The sequence below is a fragment of the Enoplosus armatus genome, chromosome 14 (genome assembly GCF_043641665.1).
Source record: "Enoplosus armatus isolate fEnoArm2 chromosome 14, fEnoArm2.hap1, whole genome shotgun sequence".
In the NCBI taxonomy this organism is placed as follows: domain Eukaryota; kingdom Metazoa; phylum Chordata; class Actinopteri; order Centrarchiformes; family Enoplosidae; genus Enoplosus; species Enoplosus armatus.
This window is the reverse complement of record NC_092193.1, coordinates 1,440,001-1,464,425: the sequence shown is the minus strand read 5'-3', so window position 1 is coordinate 1,464,425 and position 24,425 is coordinate 1,440,001. Positions and strand designations below refer to the sequence as shown.

Sequence of the window (24,425 nt, the reverse complement as noted above, 5' to 3'; positions counted from 1 at the left end):
TTCAGTCCGAACTGAAGAACCACTCAGAGTCTCTCAGGGTCTATAAAATGCTTTTCATTTACAGGGCAGTTTACTGGTGAGAAACGGGCCTCTTTCATAATTCACAGAGGTTATGGCGGCCATTTTCTGAAGCTCAACAGGCCTGCATGATGGGATTTTCCAATTTGGATTCAATAAAACAGTGATAGAGGCGTCGGCGGGCAGATTTATCTGTCTGTACACAAACTGAGAGGCTGATATCTGCTCTCATACACACTCCAGTCGGGTCGAAGGTCGACGCTGTGAGCGGTTAGGGCTGAAACGAAATCCACAGGAATCAAACTGTTCATAGAATATCATCATTTACTCTCAGTTCTTTGAGCCGCAGTGCAAACATGTCAAGGCTTCTGTAGATGACGTTTATGTGGAAAAATACAGGCAGGCTGCTTGAGGAATGAAAAAAGCCGAAACTGAGAAGAGAGGTACAAAAAAAGCCCAAATCAAGCTTTTATACGACATCGCATGCCTCATTTTGCCTCACTATCACATTACTCGCTGTAGAAAGGCTCCCTGCTCACCAAAAACCAGGTTTTCTTTCATGAATATCCCTAAATCCAACACTCCTCATTGGCTGAACAGCATGCTGGCGTCAGAGCTTCCTGCCGGCCGCCACAAAGCTGCACGTGGTGCTTTAAAACCTCCGCCTACGCCCGATCGCTCATGCGCGTCAGTAAACAGCGTGATCACAGAGGTCAGATACCAACACTTTAAAAGGTCCAGTGATAGTTCATATTTTTCTTGAGCACCAACCTGCTGCCACAAACACTCACTAGAGCACCAAATGTGGATTAATCCGCAACTGAAAATAGTCCCCCAACAAATGTACTATTTCCTCCGGTTTGTTTGATAAAAACTAAAGTGAGCAGCTGTTTTAGGAAGTTACAGAGCCTTTTTAAACATGAAACTATGTATTTGTGAGGTGTTATCGAGAGAAGAGAAGTCTGAAAATGCAAGCTAACGCATCGTTGGTTTGGGTCTGTTTCAGGAATTTGTCGATAATAAGAAAAATGAGGCCCAGTCCAGCAACTAGGGTGTCTAATTACTTTTGGCCATATAGTGCAAGAGTATGCCAGGGTTTTTCTTATTTTAAAAAGTTTTCCACAATAAATCTGCCATATTTTCCTGGAAAACATTTGAAAGTTTCTCAGACTATCTAGATGTCGAGTAGCCTCTGTGTTCCTAATCCGTGCTGCTCACATGGTACCACATGGTATTCATATCTCAAACAAACAGTCCGCCCTGGGATCTACCTGACATGAAAAATATTTGATCAGGAGAAAGTCGACAGAGCAGTCGGAGCTACACCTCCACACCCTGACAGATACAACATGCTCTGTTCTCTGCTGTCGCTCACTGGGACGTGAAGACTAGCTCCTGAATATTTCCCACACTATTTCACATTTGAACGTTGAGCTAATGAATAAAGTCTCAATTGACAGCTAAACCTACGGGGACCCGACGTCCCGGTTTGTCCGGGAAGCTGGGTGTCCCGAGTCCCGACAAACATGTCCAGGTTTTCAACATTCACTACCAAATTGCCTCAGTTTTCCCACAATTGAAATAATAATTCAAAACCAGTTAGCCGTCATGCCGAACAGACATGAGCTCCAGGAGGCTTACTCTTCCTTCGTAATGTACCCGGCAACGGAAATGCTGCGTTCAAGGCGTTATCAGAGTTTAGGCTAACGTTAGCGGCTTTGACTTGCTATTTACACTTTCCAGCCAACGTCACCAGAGATGCAGTTTTTTTGTATTATTTCCTCAAGGCCTACATGTGTCATACATCCCTATTAAATATGTAAGTATTAAATGTGTTTTCTGTGGTATTAACAAGCCTTAAGTTTACTTGGTGAACCCTGCAGACACCCCGCGCTCACACCACTTCAACATATCAACATGTCTGCTGTAAGGGTTTTAGTGTTCAGTCAGTTAGCAGAGAAGACAGTTTTCTATATTACAGCATCATTCTTTGAGTTAGGACGAGAAGATTAGCTTTAACGCGACAACCTCGGCCAGAGTAGCTTTCACCTGCACACAGATGGTGAGAAAAGCCTCTCCGGCCTTCACAGGTGATACAATGACTTTCATTAGGCTCAGTCTTACCGGGGCACCTGCCCAGGTGTTTGACGTCGATCTGCTCCTGCTTCATACACGACGCCTCTCGGACCAGACAGGGGTTGTTGTAGGAGTTCCCGTCGGTGGCACACACCGGGTTTTCATTGTGACCGCTGCAGTCGATGTTGCATATGCACCTGAGGAGAGGAGTCGTGTGTCAGGACTGTTTCTCACAGGAAAAGAAATGTTCGTCTGCAGTCTGGAGCCTGAACATGTTTCTGCCACAGCAGCTCTCATCAGCACTAAATCACTAGCTGAAGCACATTTAGAGACTTCTAAATGAAGACACAGCTCATTAATTTACCACAGACTGGGTGTCTGCACATACAGAGACACATTTGATAAATTAATAATGAAATAAAGACCTTTTAGACACACAGAAGATACGATTCAGAGCAGGATTAATCTTTTCAAACTAATTCACAGATTGACTCAGTAAAATATTTTCCACGAGCGATGAGGAACTCTGCTTCATGTCCCTATGGAACATGTTTAAAAGAGACTTTGACCTCTGTTGGATATTTTGTTTTGAAAAAGCCCTTTTTGGGCACTTTACTCTCCATTATATTCGTATGACATTTGTCTGACTTTAACTTTCAATAAAACATTTTGTTTGGACAATTCATGCAGGAAAGTTCATCTCAGCAGGCGGAGAGGAGCTCATCGGGTTCATCCACTGGGGGCTGGGGTCATGACCCCTTTTATTACAGCTACAGAGTCGTGACCTTTTCCACATCCATTTTGGGTTTGTGGACAGCAACTGGTCTGAATTTGGTGGTCCTGGATTCATGTCAAGGCCCCCCCAAAATCATGCACAAAGGTCAAAAGACTGCCAGTTGTCCCAGTTGGACGCAGTGTCCGTTTGGGTCTTCCCACTGTGGTCATCACCTTTTTAAAGGTGCCAGAAAGTGGCGATCCTCTCTAAGTCAAAGTGGGCTTTGTATAGAACAACTGAGCCTCATCTGGTTGTTGTGGCCCCCAAAACTGTGCACAGAGGTCAAAAGGTCGGCAGGTTTTCCTAAATTCTCACTTAGTCATTTTGGGAAATCTCCCCCACCCAAACAGAAACCCTGAAAGGTTTTGCAGAGTCCAGGTGAGGAGGTCAGGTGGTCTGTCTTCTTGTTCAGATTGGAGAGATTTTCTTTCTAAACTGCAGCAGCTTCACAGTAAAAGACTTCCAGCTGCTGAGAATCTCACCAAAGGAACCAAAGACGGCCTTGATCACTGGCTTCGTGTCCTCACAGTCAAACACTCACCAGACGTCCTCCGAGTCTTCGTCGCACTCGGCTCCATATTTACACGTGCTGCACTTGGTGAACTTCTTCCCCACGTCAGAGCCGGAGCCCTCATCATCTGTAACATATTACACCAACAAAGAAAAGCAAAATATGGTTTGCAATCACAGCAGAGAAAGCAGCTCTCAGCTGTCGGCACGAGGGCCGAACTTTTGCAAATGTTTCATGATGAAGGAAATGAATTTGATGTGTTTCTTAGGCCTCAGTGATGGGGACACAGGGAGCCATTAAACCTCCTCTTTAGCACTTCAGGGGTTTATTAAGAGACTCATCGCCTGTTACTGTCCCTGACTGTTTGGAGCTGTGGCATTTTTAATCCAGTATAAATCGTCTTTGGTGTTACACACATGAAGAAAGTGAAACCAGTCTGTGACTCTCTTTTCTCACCAAATACAATGAAGTAAAACTACATTTCATTGAATTGGGGAAATATATATTTTTGAGGGAAACATGTTAAGACACTGTGTGTTGGTCACGCACACATTTGTTAACTATTTCAAATCAAAACTCTATATTTATGATTCTTGACTTTTGCAGCACTTGTTGTTTTTCTTTTCTCTTTTTTTCTGAACACCAAGGACACATTCCTTGTATGTGAAAACCTACTTGGCTATAAACTGATTTCTGAAACAAACTTGTATTAAATTGTGTTGCAAATGATCATCAGCAGATTTGAGTTTTACTGTGGAGTTTGTCATTATTCACCTGTAAGACTCTTTTCTCCTCTGACATTTAAAAGACGTTTTTTAATTTAACCTCGGCGTCTTGGCTGCACTGTTTCTGCTTTAGCAACGGTGGAACTTTGTGTTTTCATGTTTTTCATCCTTGAACAACATAATCAGCTTTCATTACTATTATTTTTGCACTTCTTTCCAGAACAGTGACTTGATTTCATTTCCAAAACAACCTCCAGCTCACATCAGTTTCTGTTCCGGTGAGCGCCGTCGCCCCGTTAACACTGATGACACCGTTTCTAGCATCAACACACGACACGGCTCACACACTTTTCTATCAGACACAGCTGCGTGTGTGAAGAGACTCCTGAAGCTTATCGGCCAAATGGAAACAGAGCCACACATTATCATCTCAGGGTATTATTATTATTATCATTACAGGGGATGCGTTTAATGCCATCTCGCATGACAGCATCCATATTCCAGCAGGGAGCGAGTTCAGAGCAGACGAGGCGGTAACAACCGGAACATCAAATATCAAAGAGCCGCAGGGATTATTCATGGCTGCCTTTCATCAAGAGAGCCATTTTCATGATTCATCAAGTGTAATTTTGTACTGTAATAGAGGAAAAGCTCAGTGCTATCAAGTGGAATGAAATGAATGTACAGCAAATGACAGGAAATGTAACTGAAACACTTTCACCTGAAGTCATTGAAATCCTGCGTTCAGACTTAAAATCTTAAGTTTTCTTAAAGAAGTTCAATAAATCAGGCAGCAGGTTCAGAACACAGCAGCTGTTTCCACTGCAGTCTAATAATGTCTTTTCAAAGAGGTAAACACAATAGAGTCCTGCAGGGACGAGGTGTTTTTGTAACCCAACCCTGAAGTTAGCATCGCCCTGGTTCCCTCCACTAAAAGCCACTGGATATAGATATATAGACAGATAGATATAGATGTATAGACACAATGAGGCTGTAAAGGCCGACTAGTAGACTTTCTGTGTTCGCCATCAAGACTTTAACAACCTCTGTAGTCTCATTTAGCCGCTTGTTAGCAACCGCCTTTTTTAAGACACGTAAAACCTCCAAAGTTCACGAGTGGGGGGGTATCTACTGACGTATTTTATGTCAAAACGTGAAAATCTCTTGAGCTTGTGTTCACCACAGACCTTATTTCAGGCATCAGACCAGAAACCCACTGACTTTGAGACGAGGGAACCGGAAGTGTAAAGATGTGAACCGATTTCTGGGTTTCAGGACTCGTTCCTGCAGCACTCTATAACAGCAAAATACCTGGAACAGCCAGAGATGAGGGAGATACTTACAGTACTTCTACTTACAGTAAGTTAAGTATTAGCAGTAAAATAAGAAGTAACGAGTATAAAAGTAGGAAAGAAAGAATGCGTCTTTGAGATGCATCAGAGGGTTAGTTCCATATGATGATAAACAGTGTAAAGATGACCTTCTGACCTTTCCCAGGTTCACTGCGTAGCAATTACTCTTTAGGTGAAGTGACTGAAACGCTTCAACACCCTCCTTAGTTTGGTGATAACAATAAATAAACTTTATCTATGTAGCACTAAAGTGTTCCAAACTAAAAAAGAAAAGACAGATACTTCAAACAACAGTTAAAATATCAAAATACAGTGTAAAAATACTTGTACTGGAGTATTTTCACAGTGTGGTATTAGTACTTTTACTTGATCTGAATACTTCTTCCACTACTGGAAAGATGAACCAAGAGGTCTCACTTTGGTGCAGATTTCTTCTCATTTATTGTCAGAAAAATGCGACTTTAAGAGTGACAACATGATTGAAACGACTTCAGAGGATGGATGCTGACGTGTGTGTGTGTGTGTGTGTGTGCGTGTGTGTGTGAGAGCCTGCCGGCTGACAGATTGGCCTGCTGTGTGTGGATGTATTGAACATGGAGAGCTCAGCCGGGGCTCGGAGGCTGCAGATCGATTGACGAGGATCTGCAGCAGAGAGGCTCTTTGTTTCTGTTGGACTCTGCTGACAGCAGGATGCAGCTGCTGCTTCACACACACACACACACACACACACACACACACACTCAGCCCACAACCAAACACTCGACAACAACAACACCACTCATCACGTCTCTGTCTAAAATACATCAACCTTGTAATCAGGTTCAATTTTGGAAAAGTCCTCATTTGTCAGGACAGAATTATTGGACTTTAGGTGGAAAAAGGAAAATAAAGAAAACAAAGTAAAATGTTGACCTGATGATGGCGCTAGAGGAAAAGGAGGATCACCACAGGTATTACAATTCTCATTCCTGAGGGGAACATGAATGTTGGAAGCAATCCATCCAATAGTTGTTGAGATAATTTAGTCCGGACCAAAGTGGTCCCTGTAACCGCCTGTTAGCTGTGCTGCTAGCAGGGCTGAGAAGTCAGGGTAAGTAAAGTCAATCTGTTATTTACCCTGAAGAGAAATAACTTTCCCCGCAGTAGAAAACCTTCCACCGGCGATCACTTCACCCTCAGCTGGGAAAATAGACGCGTACATGATGATGAGACTGATTCACAGGATAACATCACACAGATCAGCTCGCTTCAGACCAGAACCAGAACCAGACTGAGAGCAGGTTTATATTCTCTCAGCTCATCACTTACTGTGACACACACACACACACACACACACACACACACAGTCTGCATTAGGAAGGCAGGAGAAGGCTGATTAGATGTCGACTGAAAAGGTTAAAGCATGAGAACGGATCAGCTGAGTGAAGCTGAGTGAAGCTGCACACTGTTGTACCTCTTCAGTCCTCCTTCTCCTGCAGTTTTAAGCAATAAAGTCAAACAGGTGTTTGATTTAAAGATTTCTTTAAGAAGATGACGTCCATGTTTTATATGGTATTCATAACAAGCCAACTGATGATTTGAGAAAAATTCTGACTTTATTTTGATTCATCATTTTGCTCAACACACAGAGAGCTTTTATCACCTGTAAGAAACCTGTGTCACCTGATCCCCTGATCTCCATGGAAACTGTTTTATAGGCGGATGTTTCTTAGTTGACAGGTGTGTTCATGTTTGGAGAGTAAAAGACAAAGAAGAGAGCTGAAGTCAGAATAAATAATTCATGCCCGTGGCTCGACCAGTCCATCGCCTGCAGGAGGATCAGCGGCTCGTCGACTCAGCTGAGGCCCCGCCCGCGTGCTGATGGTGGAGATACCGTCTCTCAGGAGGCCGCCTCCAATTAAACCCCCCCGGCAGCCATATTAAACAACAAACACTGTGGTCGGCGCTCACAGACGGTCGCAAAATGTCTCTGTTGCCAAATTTGGCAGCGGCGAGGCTTTCAGCTCGACTCCGACGAGACAGAAAATATCAGTCTGTTCATCAGGGAGAGACCGAAAACCTCCTCACAACCTTTAGCGGAGGAGTTAATATTCAACGAGGGGAGGCCAGAGATACACAAAGACACACAGAGGAAGAATAAAAGATCCTCCGGCCGTGATAGACCTCAGCAGTGATCTTCACAATACGAGCAGCTACTGTCCGCGGAAGGCAGATAAAGATTCAGCTGTAATTGATTTGTGTTTGACTTTCACTCACTGCAAAAGTGAAGCAGGAAATGAACATCTTTAAATAACACTCACCGTCTCCGTCTCCTGAGCCGGAACCAGGATCTGTAAAGACACAAGAGACACAACGACTGTCAGTTATCGCTTCATGAACACGTATCGATAATAATTACAAGCTTTGCACTTCAGTGACAATAAAGCTCTCAGCATCACAACACAACCTCCCCTGCGGGTGTGTGCGTCATTGCTCTCCAACTCTGTAGGGGGCGCTGTGGACTAATCTACTGCAAGCACACTGGAGGGCTGCTGAAGAAGAAAAGGCTGCATGTCGTCTCTGTACAGCTCTTGTTGTTTGATCTGATACTGCTGTGTTTTGGACGGAGAAGGAAAAGGAAGCGATTAGTTCCCGGGCCTGTGCGCCGCGTGGCCGGCACGGGTCCTTGTTCATGATTGGCTCGTGCGTGTTGCTGCCCTCCAGAAAGCGTGCAAAGGGTCTTACGGTCAATCAATCAATCAATCAATCAATATCAATCTCATGTTCAGGACAGAGCTGGAGTCAGGATGAGGTTAGCATAGCTTAGCATAAACAGCTAGCCTGGCACTGCTGAAGTTCATAAACACACCTCACTGACATGTTGTATGTACGTTGTTCAACTATTCCTTTAAAGTTCACATCTTAAACAGTGCCGATATCATCAATCCTCAGAATCAAACCGATCGGATCCATCGTGTCAGACTGGCCCTGAGTTAATAACCGATAAACACACACGTGATAATGTAACTCTCCACAGTAAAGACACACAGTGGTGTATTGCAGATTGCAGCAGGTCTAAAGAAACGTCTCTGTCGGAGTCTCAGCTCTGCAGCTCCGTCAGGAAATGGACAGAATAAATCTTGGCGCTGCAACCTTAAATTAAGAAATGGACGCCGTGTTTGGAGTTTCTGGCACGACGCTGCTGCATTAAGAAATGGACACCGGCCGCTTTGTTCAATTAAATTTCACCTTAAGCTGCAGCACTTCTTTACAAAGTCATGATGAGATTGTTTTTCATGGAAAAGGAGGCAGAAATGGTCCGAGAGTGAGCGGAGATATTAATGATTCTGTCAGCGTGTAATCGACTAAACGTTAAGGGTTTGGTTTCAAACTGCAGGGGGAGCTCTGCTTTAACCTCTTTAAAAGAAAAAAACCCTCCTGGGGGTGGATAACGTTCATTTACTGATGAGAAAATCGTTCAAGTTTAATGTTTCAGAGAAAAGATTGAAACTCTTTTTCTTCTTTATTCGTAAACGCCTTGTTGTTGTTGTGGAATGGGAAATATCACTCACGAGTATCTAAGACTTGAGATCAGACAACCTGATATTATAAAGTTGTACTGAGTCATACAGCAGCACAGAAACAGACCTGAGAGGTAGAAACACATCGGCACACAAAAGGATGGCAAGCAGGTGGAAAGGAAGGAAGGTAAGTGAGTAAAGAGGAAGTAAAGGAGGAGTAAGAAGGAAGGATTGTAGGAGGAAAGGAGGGGAGTAGATACAGTATGTAGGAAGAAGGATGATAGATGTTGAGAGAGGAATGTAGTTAGGGAGGAAGTGAGGAAGGAAAGGAGGCTAGGAAGGAAGGCAGGCTGGTAGGAGGGAAGGTAGGAAACAAGAAAGAAAGAAAAGTTTAAAAGGAAGGGAGGGAGGTAGCTGTAAGAAGGAGGGGGTATATGAATATATTGAGACTCAGTTTTCAGGTCCAGCTGATGAAAACAAGCTGAAACTGAGCTGAAGTGTAGATCTGAGGAGACAAACTCTGTCTGATCAATAAACTTCAAAGAGTTTATGAATTAAAAAACAGCTCGAACACTGAGAACAGAAATCTCTGTGAATCAATGTTAAAAACAGAAAGAATATATTTCAACAGAAGCTGGAGAAACACCTGCAGCATCACTATACAGACGGAAATATTATTCCAAATATCTTCACGGGAGCTTATTTGACCGTAAAACTGCAGAAAGGCTTTGGAACAAACTGTTCATTTACTATGTGGCCACGTTCACTCAACAAATCAGCTAATCCTCCTGTGGATAAAAACCGAAGCTGCAGCAGCAGAGAGTCAATAAACCAGCTGAGGAAGTGAAACATGGCTGCCCCCGTGCTTAATGAAGCAGGCGAAGCCTTCACTGCAGCTCCCTGCGTCCTCTGCTGCAGTCCACGCGAGGAAATCAAGCTGTTGTTTCTAAACTCCAACGTTGTTTCTGGTCTTTCCAACCTTGCCGATCTCGACAGCGATCAACAGAGAGGCGGCTGTGACAATTTCATTTCCTACAACAAAATACTTTTGAAAAACAATGATCGGAAACATTTCCCAAAAGCAAACTCAAAGGTCACTCGTTGCCCAATTCCACGTTCAATTTTCTGTTCAGTTCACGGTCGCAAACAAATCTCAAGAATGTTTTTCAGAAGAAAAGGAGAGTAAGACACAAACAAGGACACAGCATTCACTGTGCTGCCAGTTGTTGACAACTTTAAGAACTGCTGCACTCATTTAAAGGGTCACTTACCACAATTCAAATGGCCAAAACCAAAATATCTGCATGGCTTTTTTTTTGTGGATCAAAGTTTGACCTGATGATGGCGCTAGATGAAAAGTGCAGAGTTATTGCATTAATCCACTTTGCTCAGAAAACACAAACGGTGGCACGAGAGAAAAAGTCAGGAGCAACGAAGTCGGTAGGATTCAGCTTCTGCGGATCACGAATGTCTGAACCACGTTTAAAAGCAGTCTGGAACAAAGTGGTGGACAGACAGACGGACATTACCATCAATGAAGCCAAGCGGCTAGTGTGGCTACAAAAGAGCGATGGGGAGTGTTTGTTGGATGAACCAATGAGGTTTCACTCGCCGGCTGAGCGTCAACAGTCAATGACAAAACAAAATCAGTGACAGCACTTTTGAAATCCTCACTTTCTACAATATCTGCACATAGAAACTACGGTATGGTTAAGGCAACTAAAATACTGTGTTTGTGGAAAATAAACTTTGGTTAAGACGACTGAAGCGTTCAGGTGACTCGTTCACATGTACTGTAGCAACCTGCTCACTACAGATTCACATGTATACGCAGTAATCACACCTACACCTGACCTTATTTCAACTTACTGTAACTGTACTTAGGTGTGTACCGCGAGAGGACAGACAGAGCAGAAAGCAGTCAAACCCTCTTGGATGCATCGCTATATGTAAGTGTCTCTCCTTTCATACTCCTGCTTTTGTCCTGCACATGCCGACCTGTAAAAACCAGATCAGAAACCCGGTTACCTGTAAACATGGCAGAGAGATCAGCGTTCTCCAGGAGAAATCTACCTGGGAAAACATGACGTTTAACAAATCAGCTTACTGGAGAAGTCTGACTGCACGTAAACACACTGGTTTGTACTGAACATTGGCAGCAGACGTAAATTGTGAGGTGCAGAATCATTCCTGGGGATATTCGGCTGGATGCTCTGGATGCCGTTTGGGACCATAGACAAGCTTGTTCCAGCTCCAGCAGGGATTCTCCAGTTGACGTATAATCTTGTAGCTACCTCATGTTCACATAAACATGAAAGAAAATCAATACCAACACTTCTGACATTAATGTCGGCCCCACCACTGCACTTATCTCACTTGCCTACCAAACAGCACGAACTGTACATCTGAAGGAAGAATCTTGTATCGAAGCCTGAAAATGTTATTAACAGTTGAGGTTAGAGGAAGCCCAAGGTTAAGGAGGAAACAGGCTTTTAGTGTCAGATCCTCTTCTTCTAATCCAACTGTGTGAAATCTGCTCTCTGCTCATCCTTTCTGTCTTTCTCCTCTCTCAAAAAGCCAACAACGCAAGTTTTAAAGAGTAATAACTCTGGCCCGAGGCTGGTGCGGAGGTTCAGACCTTCAGCTCTGGAGCTAAACCCACTGCTGACCTGTGATCAGCCGTCAGCGAGGAGTCTTCCTACCTCCCATAACCTCACAGTCTGCGGTCTGGAAGAAGCAGAATCGCAGCATTTCCTCCTCCTCTCCCGCTCGGGGAAATAAACTCGCCTCGGCTCGCAGCCGCCGAACGCTCCAATTACAGGAAGCATAAATCTCCAGGAGAGGAAATTGCAGAAGGACAGGGGGGAGGCGAGAGAAGCGGAGGGCATATCGCAGTGCCGGCTCCCCGGTGTAACGGGTAATAAGAGCGGAGCACCGGGCGATGCCTCCTGGGAAATCAGGCCACTGCCCCTGCAGATGGATTTGACCGCCGCCGCCACCACCACTGCTGTGGCGTTACTATAAGTTTCCCCAACACTTCTCTCCAGAGTAGGATGAGAACATAAACCCTGACTGGCCTGCAGAGACGTCTGAATCCAGCGAGGCTGCTGGCTGTTTGATGAGAAAACGCTAACCTGTTAGCATTTTGTTTCTGCCTTAGCATGGCCTGATTTATGGCTGGCGATCATCCAGCTGTGGAACATTAAACCTGTAGGTTTTAGGACATAAACCCCCCCTCATGCCAATATGCCTCCCATACTGTAGACTGCTCCAAGGCACACACACACACACACACACGGCCAAAGTGTGTAGACACCCCTGTCCACATTTCTTTGGTCTGTTTTTCTTGGTTTGGGCTTCTTATACAATAATATTGTTTGTGTCTTTCCTGTTTCAACATGGCAGTGCCCCCCTGCACAAAGCAGCTCCATAGAGAAATGGTTGCACAGAGCTCTGACCTCAACCATCCAACGCCTTTGGGATTAACAGGACCACCGACTGTGAGCCAGACCTGATCCCCAACATCACCGTTGGACCTCACTGATGGTCGGCTGTCTGAATGGGAGCAAAGCCCTGCAGCTGGTCAACATCTGGGGGAAAGACTGAACCGTCCACCGTCAAAAATACATCTTCACCTTGTATACCATTAAACTCACCATCAGTGCGTTTACATACACTCAAGGTTAGTAATCTGATTTCTTTAATGTCACAGCTGACATATAGGTGGCGCTGTTAAGAGGCTTTGGACCAAAAACAGACCTGTTGCTTCAGGTAGAGATGAGAAATGTGATTGAAGAAGTCCAGTTTGAGTAACAGATCCAGAGTCTGAAGGTTCATCAGACACAGAGGTTAATAATACTATGAGACAGGGTTTTACCAACTATCTTATCTTTCACAGCGACGATCACCAAGTAAACTGGAGAAATACGGCGGCTAAAAGTTGGGCCCGGTCCCACCCGGCTGAGCCCTGGGTGTTTTTGCAGGAGCCTCCTGAGTCGGCTGATGTCTCAGTGATCTTTAAAATGTTGTGAAACAGACGAACATGAGGCCTCTGACGACCTGCTGATGGAGGTTTTATTGAACAGACTCACTCCTGAACTAAAGGACCACTGAATGAAATTAAACAAATCCTCATTACAGTGCCGTTCCTTCTGACGCCTCTGAAGGACCCCTGAGGGTCCCCAGACTCCGGTTTTAAAACCACTCAGCTTTGGGGGGAACTTAACGGCCCTCATCTACAGCTCCTAATTAAAATTGATCTGTGGTTGATTAACCGGCTCGTTCTCTGAAATCAATCTGACTGATGACGTTCCAGAGTTCAGAGGAAGAAATCCAGGACGAGCGCTCAGCGTTTGGTGTTCAGTCAATTAAAAATATAATGACAGTGATCTTAAACGCTGCAGCATTATAGACCGATCAGCTGATCTCATCCTGTGTGAGTTACAGTAAAGCTGCTCAGTTTAATTACTCTGTTCAGTTAAACATCTAAACCCTTTGTCCTCTAAGTCAGGCCCTGAGGAGTTTTTTTGTTGTAATTTGGCTGAACTGGCCCTTTAATAATAGTGTGCGACGGTTTCGCTTCAGAATGACGAAAGACAAACCTGACTGGTCGAAACAAACGAAGTCTCTTTTAATGAGGCGGCAGCGGAATGATCTCCTCAGACGTCACTCTGACAACTAACAGTGTTATTTGAGGTTGACCCTGTGTATTTCCTGGCAGACTCACCGGCGGAGCAGGGCCCGTCGGACACCCGGGAGATGAGCCTCTGCTGTTTGCAGGACGCCTGTCGCCTGTAGCACTCGTTCTGGTAGGTGTCTCCGTTGGAGCCGCACACAGGGACGTAGTGTTTGTGGCACTGGAAATCAAACACAATCAAATGTTAATTAAGAGACAATGTGACCGCTGCTCACAGGACAAACCCCAACCCTGATGATGATGATGGTGATGGTGATGATGATTTGAGAGAGGCGGGTTCTCACAGGTTGTATAATAGTCAGAATTCTCTCAGGATGTTGTTTCTGTGATGATGGAGACTGAAAGAAGAGACTCGTGGTACTGGACAGGCGTCTTCTTGTCTTTGCAAGAAAAGTTTATTTGATTAATTGACTGATAATGATTGATCATCAATGTGTGGGTTCATGTAGTGTCAGGGTCTGGTTTCAGAAGTGAAGGGGGACACAATTTAAACACTGAGATGTTTTAGGATCAAAGCAGCCAGACGTCTTTTCTACAGACACACATCATCAGGACGTTATGAAGACGACGGAGAGGAAGTTTAAAGGGAAGAGAGGAGGAAGATTAGACTATGAAAGGCTCGTCTTCTGCTGGTAACTAACAAAGTTGTGATAAGAACGTTGAGTTGTCGGTTTTGTAACGTCTCAAACATGATTGACTTGACGTGTTCGGCGGTTGGAGGAGGAGGAGTTTCCTTCATTCTGCATGAAGGTTAGCACAAATAACTCGACTCTGCTGTCAGATACAAACTGCAGCTGCCAAGGACACATATCAGTGTTCAGCAATCCATATTCTATTAACTCGCAGCCATCAATCATTTAGCTCAATCCCCTGCAGAGCTGACCTCCGTGACCTCTGCACAACCGGTTCAGGTCTACATGTGACACAAACAAACACCTGTGACGTCTGCAGCTGCTGCGGCTTTATGGAAACACATTCATGACAAAAGTATTGAGCAGTGATCAGTCCAGAAGTGGGAGCACGATGATTCATGCACTCAGACTGAACCAGAGAGTAACCGAGCCGCAGGTTTGGCAGTTTGTCTCCTTCACAGAGACGTTTTATATAGATTCATATAGAAGTGAGAGTCAGGCTGCAACAGAGATGCTGAAGCAAGAACCCGTTAGTGAGTCCTCTCACAACATGGCAGCAACATGTCTGTGGTTCCTGCAGCGTTCATTTCTCCCGGACAGTATCGGTGCAGGGTTCACGACCAAACATAATGCTGTTAAAGTGTCCAGGAGGCTCCTGTGTGTCTGTGTTGAGGAACATTGAACCTCTTGACTCCACGCAGCATCGAGTCCTGAACCCAGAGTGGAGTTACTGCACTCTTGTCTTTCGGTGGAGCTACGCTAGCTGTTTCCCCCTGCTAAGCTAGGCTAAACACATCCTGGACCAGTGTATGTGCTGGACCAGGTGAAACTGAAACATCTGACTCTGGGGAAGACGGCAAGTGTTTTTAATCTCAGCAAAGTTGATCTTGAATCAGTTTTGCTCCTTAAAGTTTTATAACTGATCAGTTCATAAAATGTCATCATGTGTCTTATTGCAAAAACCTCACACACACACACACACACACACACACACACACACACACACACACCTGCTGACCTCCTGTTGTAATTACAGTCACATTAGAAAGAAAGATGGCAGCTTTCTAAACTCAGCCAGAAGAACAACAAACAGTGTCATCAGGCGCTGCAGAGCGCGGCGGTAATGAGGTCTTCAGTGAGAGGGACTCACTCGACAGCAGGATTTAAAATGGGAATCTGTTCGTTTTCAAACAAGATGCACCAGTCAGATGTAAGAAATGTCTGTCACACTCGTATCTTAGTTGTGTTTTATCATGATTTAGATTTGATACGATATATTGCTCATATTTTGTATTTTAATATCTTATTTATTCTTTGTACACATGTGGGAAGTCTTAAACACATTTGAGGTAGGAGGTTGATGATATTGCAGTTTCGTTATGCTTGCACAATGACAATAAAGTTGCCGTCACTGATTTTACAGTTTAGCCGTAATGACTGACGTGTCAGTGATCAGGAGATAGACGGATCCCCGCTGCTTCGAGCACAACAGAAGGTTCATTTCGATAAAGAGCGAACAGATGAGCGAGTTTCAGCTGGAGGTGGATGTTTGATATTCTGACACACACACACACACACGTGTATTCAAATAATTGACTTAAGTAAATGTAGAAATACCACAGTATAAAATACTCAAGTAAAAGTACAGAGCAACAAAATGTACTTAAAGTGTGACCAGTGAAAGTATTCTGCAGTGGCTTCTGTGGAGAGTGTTATTGTATTATTATTATCATTATTATTGATATATTAATATGTACATGGTACTTTAATATTACTGTTGGTCAACATGGAGTATTTCTAACCACTTAATATACTTTTAGTACTTTAATCTTTTAAATCTTAATTTGAAAAGTAGCATCGCTGTTGCATAAATGTCATGAAGTGAAAAGTAAAGTTCTTCAGTAGCATAAAATAGGAATACTGAAGTAAACCAGTACAGAACTTGAGTAAAGTACTTAGTGACTTTCCACCACTGCACACACACACACTCATACCTGCAGAGAAAACTATAAACTTTGAATAGATTTCAAGCTATTTTTAGCACCATTTAGCAGTTAAATCTGCTGACTCTGGGTCAGATTTATACGTTTGCTTTAAGGGTCCACTTCAGCTCTCAGCTACCTTTTAGTTTCATCAAATGCTTCGTGGGAAATGACCGTCATTATTATGAAGTCTTTTCTTAAATGGGAAAATATCACCCGAGTGCATCGATTTCCGAACAAGCTGTGGTGCTACAAGGTTAAAACATCTGGATCCTGGACCAACAGATATCTGTTAGCAATACTGTGTGATGTGCGATTGCGTTACTACGAGCCTCTTTCGTTTTGTTGTCCTTTGAATGAGTCTGTAGTTGTAGAGTTGTGATCGTCAGTTGTGCTTTATGTGACTGTTTTCTGCCCAAACCTGCAGGTGAAAACTGATCATCTGGCTAAATATTGATTAAATACGTGACAGTGACTGATGAAGTTCAATTCACCCTTCTTCTGTTCAGAGGAACAAATGAACACGAGAAGCTGCTACCTGAAGCTGCTCTAACGCCGGAGGAGAGACAACAGATTTGTGATTTGAGTCGATCACCCGCGTGACCAAATCCTTTGTCACATCCACACACTCTACTTTTCACTCGCAGTGTAGAAACCAGCTGTGGAGTTCAGTAAAGATCTGATTTTGAGTCGATACAGATCCATTAAAAAAAGCCCGGATCAGCTCTGATACGATGCTACGAGGCTGAGCTGTTTCTTCGTTCAGCTCCAACAGCCTCCACCAATGAGGGAAAAGGGCAGCCGAAACCCCCCTTAACTGCTTTACAGTAATAATTAAAGGTGATGTCGGTGAGCGAATCAACATTTTGATCAACTCAGAGCTTCTCTCGTCTGGAATTTGGCAGCTGGACGGTCAGAGAGAGATTTTAAACTGAATGGAGATCAGATGTCTGCTGGTGATGGTTCGAGCACTGAGCTGCTGCCTGTCCTCCGTTCGTCTCCTCGTGTTCCTCCTCTTGTGCTTCCTGTGATGATCTGAGTTGCAGTAACTCAGCTGGTTGTTGTTCCTGTATTCAGCTGAAGCTCAGGCTGCTGTGAAACTCCTCTGATCGCCTTGAGCAGCTCGGTCCTGTTTGTGTGGACATGAGTAATAAATGCAGGCTTTGCTTTCAGATCACAGAGCGTGACGGCTACTTTCAAACTGTATCTGTGTGTCTCGTTATTGCAGTAAAGCACACGTTGCCCTTCACGCTGATTTTATATACAAATCTGCAACAAATACAACAGGCTGGCTGGAGAGTAATTACATTTTGTTTCATATCAGAGCAACAAACATCCGGCTGGTCGTGTTTCTGATGAGTCTGAAGGAACGTAGTCGTGTTTTTTCTTGTTTCAGCCCAGAAACTAACAAGACTAAGGGTTTACCGCCACGTTGCACAGCAGCAAGAGGCGTTCAGTGCATGTACGAATCTTCAGTGTCGGCTCAGACGTGATATACAGCACGTTACTTCTTCATTCTTCCCTCATTCCTTTTCGTTGTGTTGTGTTACACCGAGTCATGAGACATGAGGTCATCCAGACTGACAGGTAACTCAGTGAAACATATCTGCAATCACAAAGCTCTGACGTTGGTCTGGTGTCCTTCCTTCCTGCACCAGAGACCCTCCTTTTCAGCAGGACTCGGTTCTGTTTGTGTAGTCCGAGTTCATTTCGTGCATCATCATCATCACCAAGTCATAGCAGGCTGCTGAGCTTATAAAGCAGTTCAACACACTGAATGTACAACTGAACCGACGACAGTCTGTCCAGCAGAGTCCAGAGAAAAGATCTGAAACTCTCATCTGAGTGGCCTTCGGTCGTTACAGCGCAGCATCCAGTGACTAGTTTTGCTCTGGGTTTAGTCTCTCAGGCTACACACCGTGAACGTTGTGGGGGCCGTTGGAGTCGGAGAGGAGGACCTGCAGACGCTACTCAAAAAGATGCTTCCAGCTTTCAGCGTTTCCTACCTGGAACTGGCAGACACACTTGAGCTGAGCGCCGTCGTCTCTGCAGACGCCTCCGAATCGACAGGTGGAGTCGTCGCAAACCCTCAGGTCGCTCTTCTTCTCTGACAGATCTGCAACAAAGACAGAGGGTTGAATAAAGGGACAGACGGTGAGCAGCTAGATCAATAAGGTCAATCAGTGCCAACAGTAAATCCTGACATCCCTCCTCTGATCACACGGTCGCTCAGAATAAAACCGTTTCATGAGTTTATGAACAATAAAAGCAGACAGAGAGGAGAGCAATAAGGCTTCATGTCACAGCAGCAGAGACCTGGACTGCAGGTGAGTGTGTGTTCACACCTGGGAAATAACAGAGCAGAAGACAACACACATCATTATTATATTAAAATAATTATATTATACAATTTACACATTTTAAGAGTCTTTGGTTTAACAAAATGATGAAATGAGGACGTTTTCTGTTTACGGGATATAAATGTTTTTTGATTGAGCACAGCTTTATATTCTATGTATGATATAAAATTAGGAGAACAAAACACAAACACATTTCCCAAAATGTCCGAGTGTCCCTTCAAAGTTGAATTCTGCTGGTATTTTTTAATTTCAGCACAGTTTCCCTGAAACTTGTTGCTTATCCTGAATCAGTTTTGTTCTCTACAGTTTTATTACTGATCAGTTCATAAAATGTCATGATGTGACTTTTTATGAACGACATTCATTTACAAAAACCTGACAGAGTTTTTTTTTTCATATCTGGGTGGAAGGAGAGCAGGTCTGAGCATCAGCCTTAGTCTTAGTCTCTGCACGTTTAACGGTTTAACGTTGGTTTAACGTTGGTTTAACGTTGGTTAAACGTTGGTTTGACGCCGAACCCTCCTGAGCGTCACATGCTGCAGGGAGAGAAGCCACACTGTGAAGAACAGGACTGATACATCTGTGGCACCATCAACAGATAATGTCCCATTTGCAATTCAGAATATGAAATGTATATCTATTTGAAGGAGTCACACTGTTCATTTAATGGTTTGTGTAGGAACATAATCCTTCTTCTGTCACCATACTTAACGTTTACATGTTAAGATGGTAAAAGACATCAATTAATAGACAGCCAGAGGTCAATGCATCAAACGTCTACTGCAAAACTCCACCAGTAACGTCACCACTCAAACTGTCTGCGACTCAGCGCGAGAGCGGGTCCACTTCATTACTATCCCGGAGTACGCTGGAGTCGCATCAGCTGGGCGGAGTTTAACATTAATGTGAAATAATCACATTGGTGACCCGGCGGTGGAAGAATGATCAAGTGGACCCAAAGCTAGAGAGCTACACAAGTCACACACACACACACACTGTTCACTGCTTGTGATAATAACAGGCCTTCACGACTCAGAAACCTGCAGCCGACTTCAATTATCTACATTTTCTTTGAGATGAAAGCCACAGATTCTGCGTGTGTGTGTGTGTTGGTGTCACACAGCACAGCCGAGTGGGCTTTGAAGAGCCGTTTAATGGCCTGTCATTACTGCTTGCGGACCTCCCCTACTCCTAAAAATGGCCGCCACTGGCCGCAGTAACAACTAGCCGCAAAGACCCTGAAGCTGAGCTGCTGCAGGAGAGACGTGAAGCTGAGGGGCAGAGAGAAAACTAAGAAAGTAAAGATACTTACAATCGTAAGTATTGCACTGAAGATGTCGCTTTCCTTTCAGAGTTTTAAATTATTGACGTGTTAAAATGCTGAAAATGAAAACTGGAGGTTTGTTCTTTCCCCTCTCTGCACTGTTCTCTGGACTCCAGCGTTGGTTTGATGCATTTGGACGAATCAGAATTGAATTGGCTTTTTGAAAATGTGGGTTTAGTTTTCAACATTTGCAGGTATGTTGTCTGAGAAGGAAGGAAGAGTTTTAGTGTTGATGAAACACCTGACGGCTCTAATTCACGTGTATGACGATGATCAGCTTGGGTGGTTTTACAAAGAAGCCGTATACACTTTGCATTTCATGTGTCTTGTATCCGGATGAAATCCAGATGAGATTTATTTGTAACTTCTCATTACATTTAGTCACATGTCTGCGTCTCTGAAGGCCTGATCCCAGATCTGAGGAGGTCCAGTCCAACAGGAGGTGGTGATGCACCTGAAGCTGTTTGCTAACAGCGGTTGAACTGATCAGGGATCAGATGAATGCTACAAAACGGACTTTTCAAACTAAGTCAGCCCAATCTGAACCTCTACCAGACGTGACCTGCAAATGACTAAATCCCTCCCTGCTCCGCAGCTCTGTGTGGGTCTACAGACCGGCCCGGTTCATGGCTCATTAAGTCCAACCGGCCGCCACATCCATCAGCAGCTCGGAGCCTGGAGGCCGACAAACGCTGCTGATCAACCGAGTGTGTGTGTGTGTGTGTGTGTGTGTGTGACAGAGAGTGTGTTCTGTTTCCTGTTTGCAGGTTTCAGAAAGCCAAACGTTTAATACCCAGACAATTTGGGATTATGCTGAACGACAACCAGAAGTCTTTAAAACCTCCGCCCGCCGACAAACACGAATGCAAATGAAAGCGTCTCTGCCAGAAGAAACGAGTGTGTGTGTGTGTGTGTGTGTGTGTGTGTGTGTGTGTGTGTGTGTGTGTGTGTGTGTGTGTGTGTCCACGCTGTGTTATCTGAGGAGCGAGACGCCGGCTCTGCTGATGTATTTCTGAGTGTGTGTGTGTGTGTGTGTGATAGTAGTCGACCCCGGCCGTGTTGTGTTCAGGTTCCTCGCCCTCATACATTTTACAACAGAAACAGGGATTTGAAATGCACATAATTCCCTCTTTTGGATCGGAGCAGAACTAAAGAAGCTGACGGAGCGTGGCAGCAGCCGCCGCCCGGAGGCACATCCACCTCCCAAATCCCCCGAGCCCGGCCCGGTCGTCATGGCCACCCAGCCGCCAACCCCCCCCCACACACGTCTCGTTATCTAAGCCCCCTCCTTCACTGCAGCCCTGACTCCAGGAGAGACGGACATCAATACCTCATCTTCTGTCAGCCGCTGTGAGGCCTTAAACTCTTCTCTCCACTTCCTTTAACCCTTTCAGCCCTGCAGAGAGTTTATGTTTCACCAGATGTTTATCTGCTGCTCTCACTCAGGGCAGCGTTACACAAGATCAATACCTGATCATAATAGTGTCAGTGGCCAAACACACAGTATTGTTCAAAGTTCACCCAAAGAGCCTCAGCACACTTTACATGTTAACATCAAATACACAACTAGACTTCACATGTACAAACACACACACACACTCAGGCTGATCTCCAGAGTGAGGTTTTCATTTCATAGAGGAGTGAAACCTTCTCAAGGACTGCTGTGGCGTATTGATTTGGTTTTCTAAAAGCGGGGAATTCATCCTCAGCAGAGACGTGAAACAGGAGAGGCTGGAGGCGTGACAGTCATGTAAAATACGGCCATCAGTGATGCATGATGGGACTTCAAATCCCCGTCACACTCAAAGACACAAATGTTCCAGTTCTCTGTGTCGTTGGGAGGATTTTTGAACTGAATAAATAACAAAAATATGAGTTTGTGATAGCTTTCTTTGTGGATTTACAATACACTCGAAGGTTATTGAGCTTCAGCTCTGCACGTGTATTCAGTATCGGCTCTTCACTGAAGTCAGGAGGAACATTTTCCATTCAAAGACGCCGAGCTGGACTGCTCCTCACAGCTGCTCCTAAAACCAATAAAAACCTCAATGACAACATTTTCCTTTTTTCTTAATGTAACTGCTGTTTCTCTGTTGTAGAGAAGCTGCTCAGCTTCCTGCTGCGCTGCCTAATTACTTCATCTGACTGACTCCACCTGCCAGCACACGGGACTGTTCACACCTGCTGAACACTCACAGACTGCAGGCGAAGAAATCAAACACACTGTTTCAGAGCTGTGCAGATTTGCAGCTGAGTCGAAAACTACTACCCTTCATTCATTTCAAGGAGATCACCGTGTTGCCGGATAAAAAAAACTGAAGAACATCAGATCGTCGGACAAAAATTTGAACCTGCCTCAACTTCTACTGGACCACAAAACGACGTCACTCGGCAACCCACAATGGCCTCATAGGTGCAAGTGTATACTGGTGGTCCTACTGGTGATTCTACCGTTTACCTCACAATCACCAGACGAAGGATAAAAAATATGTGACGTTTTCATGGATAAAGGAATGAAGTTGTAGGATCCCACAGAGGAGACGTCGCAGCAGAACGTGAGGACGTATGTGACGTCTGTCCACACTAATACAGACTAAACGCTGCGAGCTGCCCGGCTCCTGTTGTCCATTTGTTCCTGGATCTATTTTAAACCTCCTGACCGCAGCAGCTGGATGACTTCCTGTGTGAAGAGCTTTTCTCTGTTCTCTTCTGCTGTTTGAATAAAACATGAAACCCTGCCGGCCTCCTCCTCCTCCTCCTCCTCCTCCTCGTTGCTACAGACAACTCAGGGACGCTGGCGTCCTTTAACGTGAACATTTAGCATTTAGTGTAGTTTTTCTTCGGCGACAGCTCCCTCACTGGCCTTCAGTACGTTCACTTAAGAAAATACTACAGTTCAGCTGATGATTCATCTCTTCAGGGATCGAAGCAGGAAATACAATAAGGTCCCTTCTTTTGTCATTCAGACTTTTACACCATGTTTATGATGAACAATACATACAAAATACCTGTGTTATGTTCTATCGCAACACTATTAGCGCGGCTCTATGAAACACGACGGCGGTCATGAGCTGCACCCTTTGAGGGACCCTGTGAGTTTGAACATTTATATCAGATATCATATTGATCTCATATTGATTTATCTAGGACATTTCAGTCTGCTCGATCTTCATCAGGCACAGAAATGTTGTAAATAAATAAATATACCAGCAGGGACCCTGATGAAATACAGATTTCAGTTTAAAGTGCTTGGTTGCTGATGTTTAATGTGTTATGATCATGAAACTGTTCAATAAACATTCTATGTATAAAAACAGAAGTGTGACACTGAGCAGATGCTGCAGAAGGACCTGCTGTCTAATTACCGCCCTGCCTTCCTCCTCCTCCCCCTCCTCCTCCTCCTCCTCCTCCTTTGTAACTGGGACTAATTTGTCCAGTTTTGTGTGTTCTTCTTCCTGGAAGGCAGAGCGAGCGTCTGACTGCGAGTCGCCCGGAGGCTCGGGCAGACGCTCGGCTCGTTTGGCTTCATCAGCTGTTGCAGCAGACTAATCTTCACCTGGGAAGCAGAGTGCAGCGTGAAGATAACAGCTTTGATGTTTTATTCATGCTGAACAGATCAGAGGGACAGAAAGAACCTTCCAGCTTCATTCGAGAGTCTGACGCAGAGGCAGAGCAGGAAGTAATTGACCTCCAGGGAAGTCTCTCTAAGACCAGTCGGGTCACTTGGGCCTGTTGGCACTTTGGTTTGTTACTAACAAGACAATTAAGCCTCAGAGTTTAAAGTGGGGATGTTCATATTGTCACAGGCTTCCTGCTTATCCTGGAAAACCTGGAATTCTTACAGTAAGTGTAGCTTTCTAATCAGGGAAAAGTCCTGGGACACAACAAAAGGTCCGTCTGGGTTTGTAACGTATAAACATTTTATTTCTGCTTGAATGATTAAATCACATGCATGAATTAACATCCTGTAGAATATGTTCAAGGATATTATCTGTGAAAATATTAGTTGTCAGACATAACTAATGCAAAATAAACATTTCACGAAGGTATGAATCCACACTGACTGTGAGACCGAGAACACCAACGCTTCTTTCAACGGCGCTCAGTGAAGCGTGATCAGCTGTTTATGTGTTCTGAACTTATTAACTTATTAATGGTGTCTGCAGTGATTGATCGTAGCTCCCAGTGTCTCTGGTTTCACTAGAATATCAATAAAATCAATGAATCAATACATGAAAACAATCTGATTTCTTCCTGCTGAGCCTACATGAGAACTGTTTTTGTCCAGTAGATTCTCATCAGTCAGCCTGGTGAAGACAGTTCGTCCAGGAAGTTAGTGTCAAAACGATTAATGTCCACAACCACATTAGTGTTTCCAGGTTCGGGGGGGGGGGTTGATTTTCCCTAACCAATCACCAGAGACCAACGTATCCGCCTGAATCTTGACAACAGCTCTTATTGTATCGTCGCTTTT

General features: G+C 44.4%; 1 protein-coding gene across 1 annotated transcript in view; it reads right to left on the bottom strand.

The window, feature by feature from the left end:
* The window catches only part of LOC139296975 (tomoregulin-1-like), a 55,527-nt gene that overhangs the window by 8,532 nt on the left and 22,570 nt on the right, over positions 1-24,425 (bottom strand). Inside the window, exons 2-6 of the mRNA XM_070919550.1 lie at positions 18,274-18,383; positions 13,684-13,813; positions 7,758-7,787; positions 3,411-3,507; positions 2,143-2,291 (exon numbers count right to left, since the gene is read on the bottom strand). Coding sequence (XP_070775651.1) covers positions 2,143-2,291; positions 3,411-3,507; positions 7,758-7,787; positions 13,684-13,813; positions 18,274-18,383 — 516 coding nt within the window. The remainder of the gene's footprint in view (positions 1-2,142; positions 2,292-3,410; positions 3,508-7,757; positions 7,788-13,683; positions 13,814-18,273; positions 18,384-24,425) is intronic.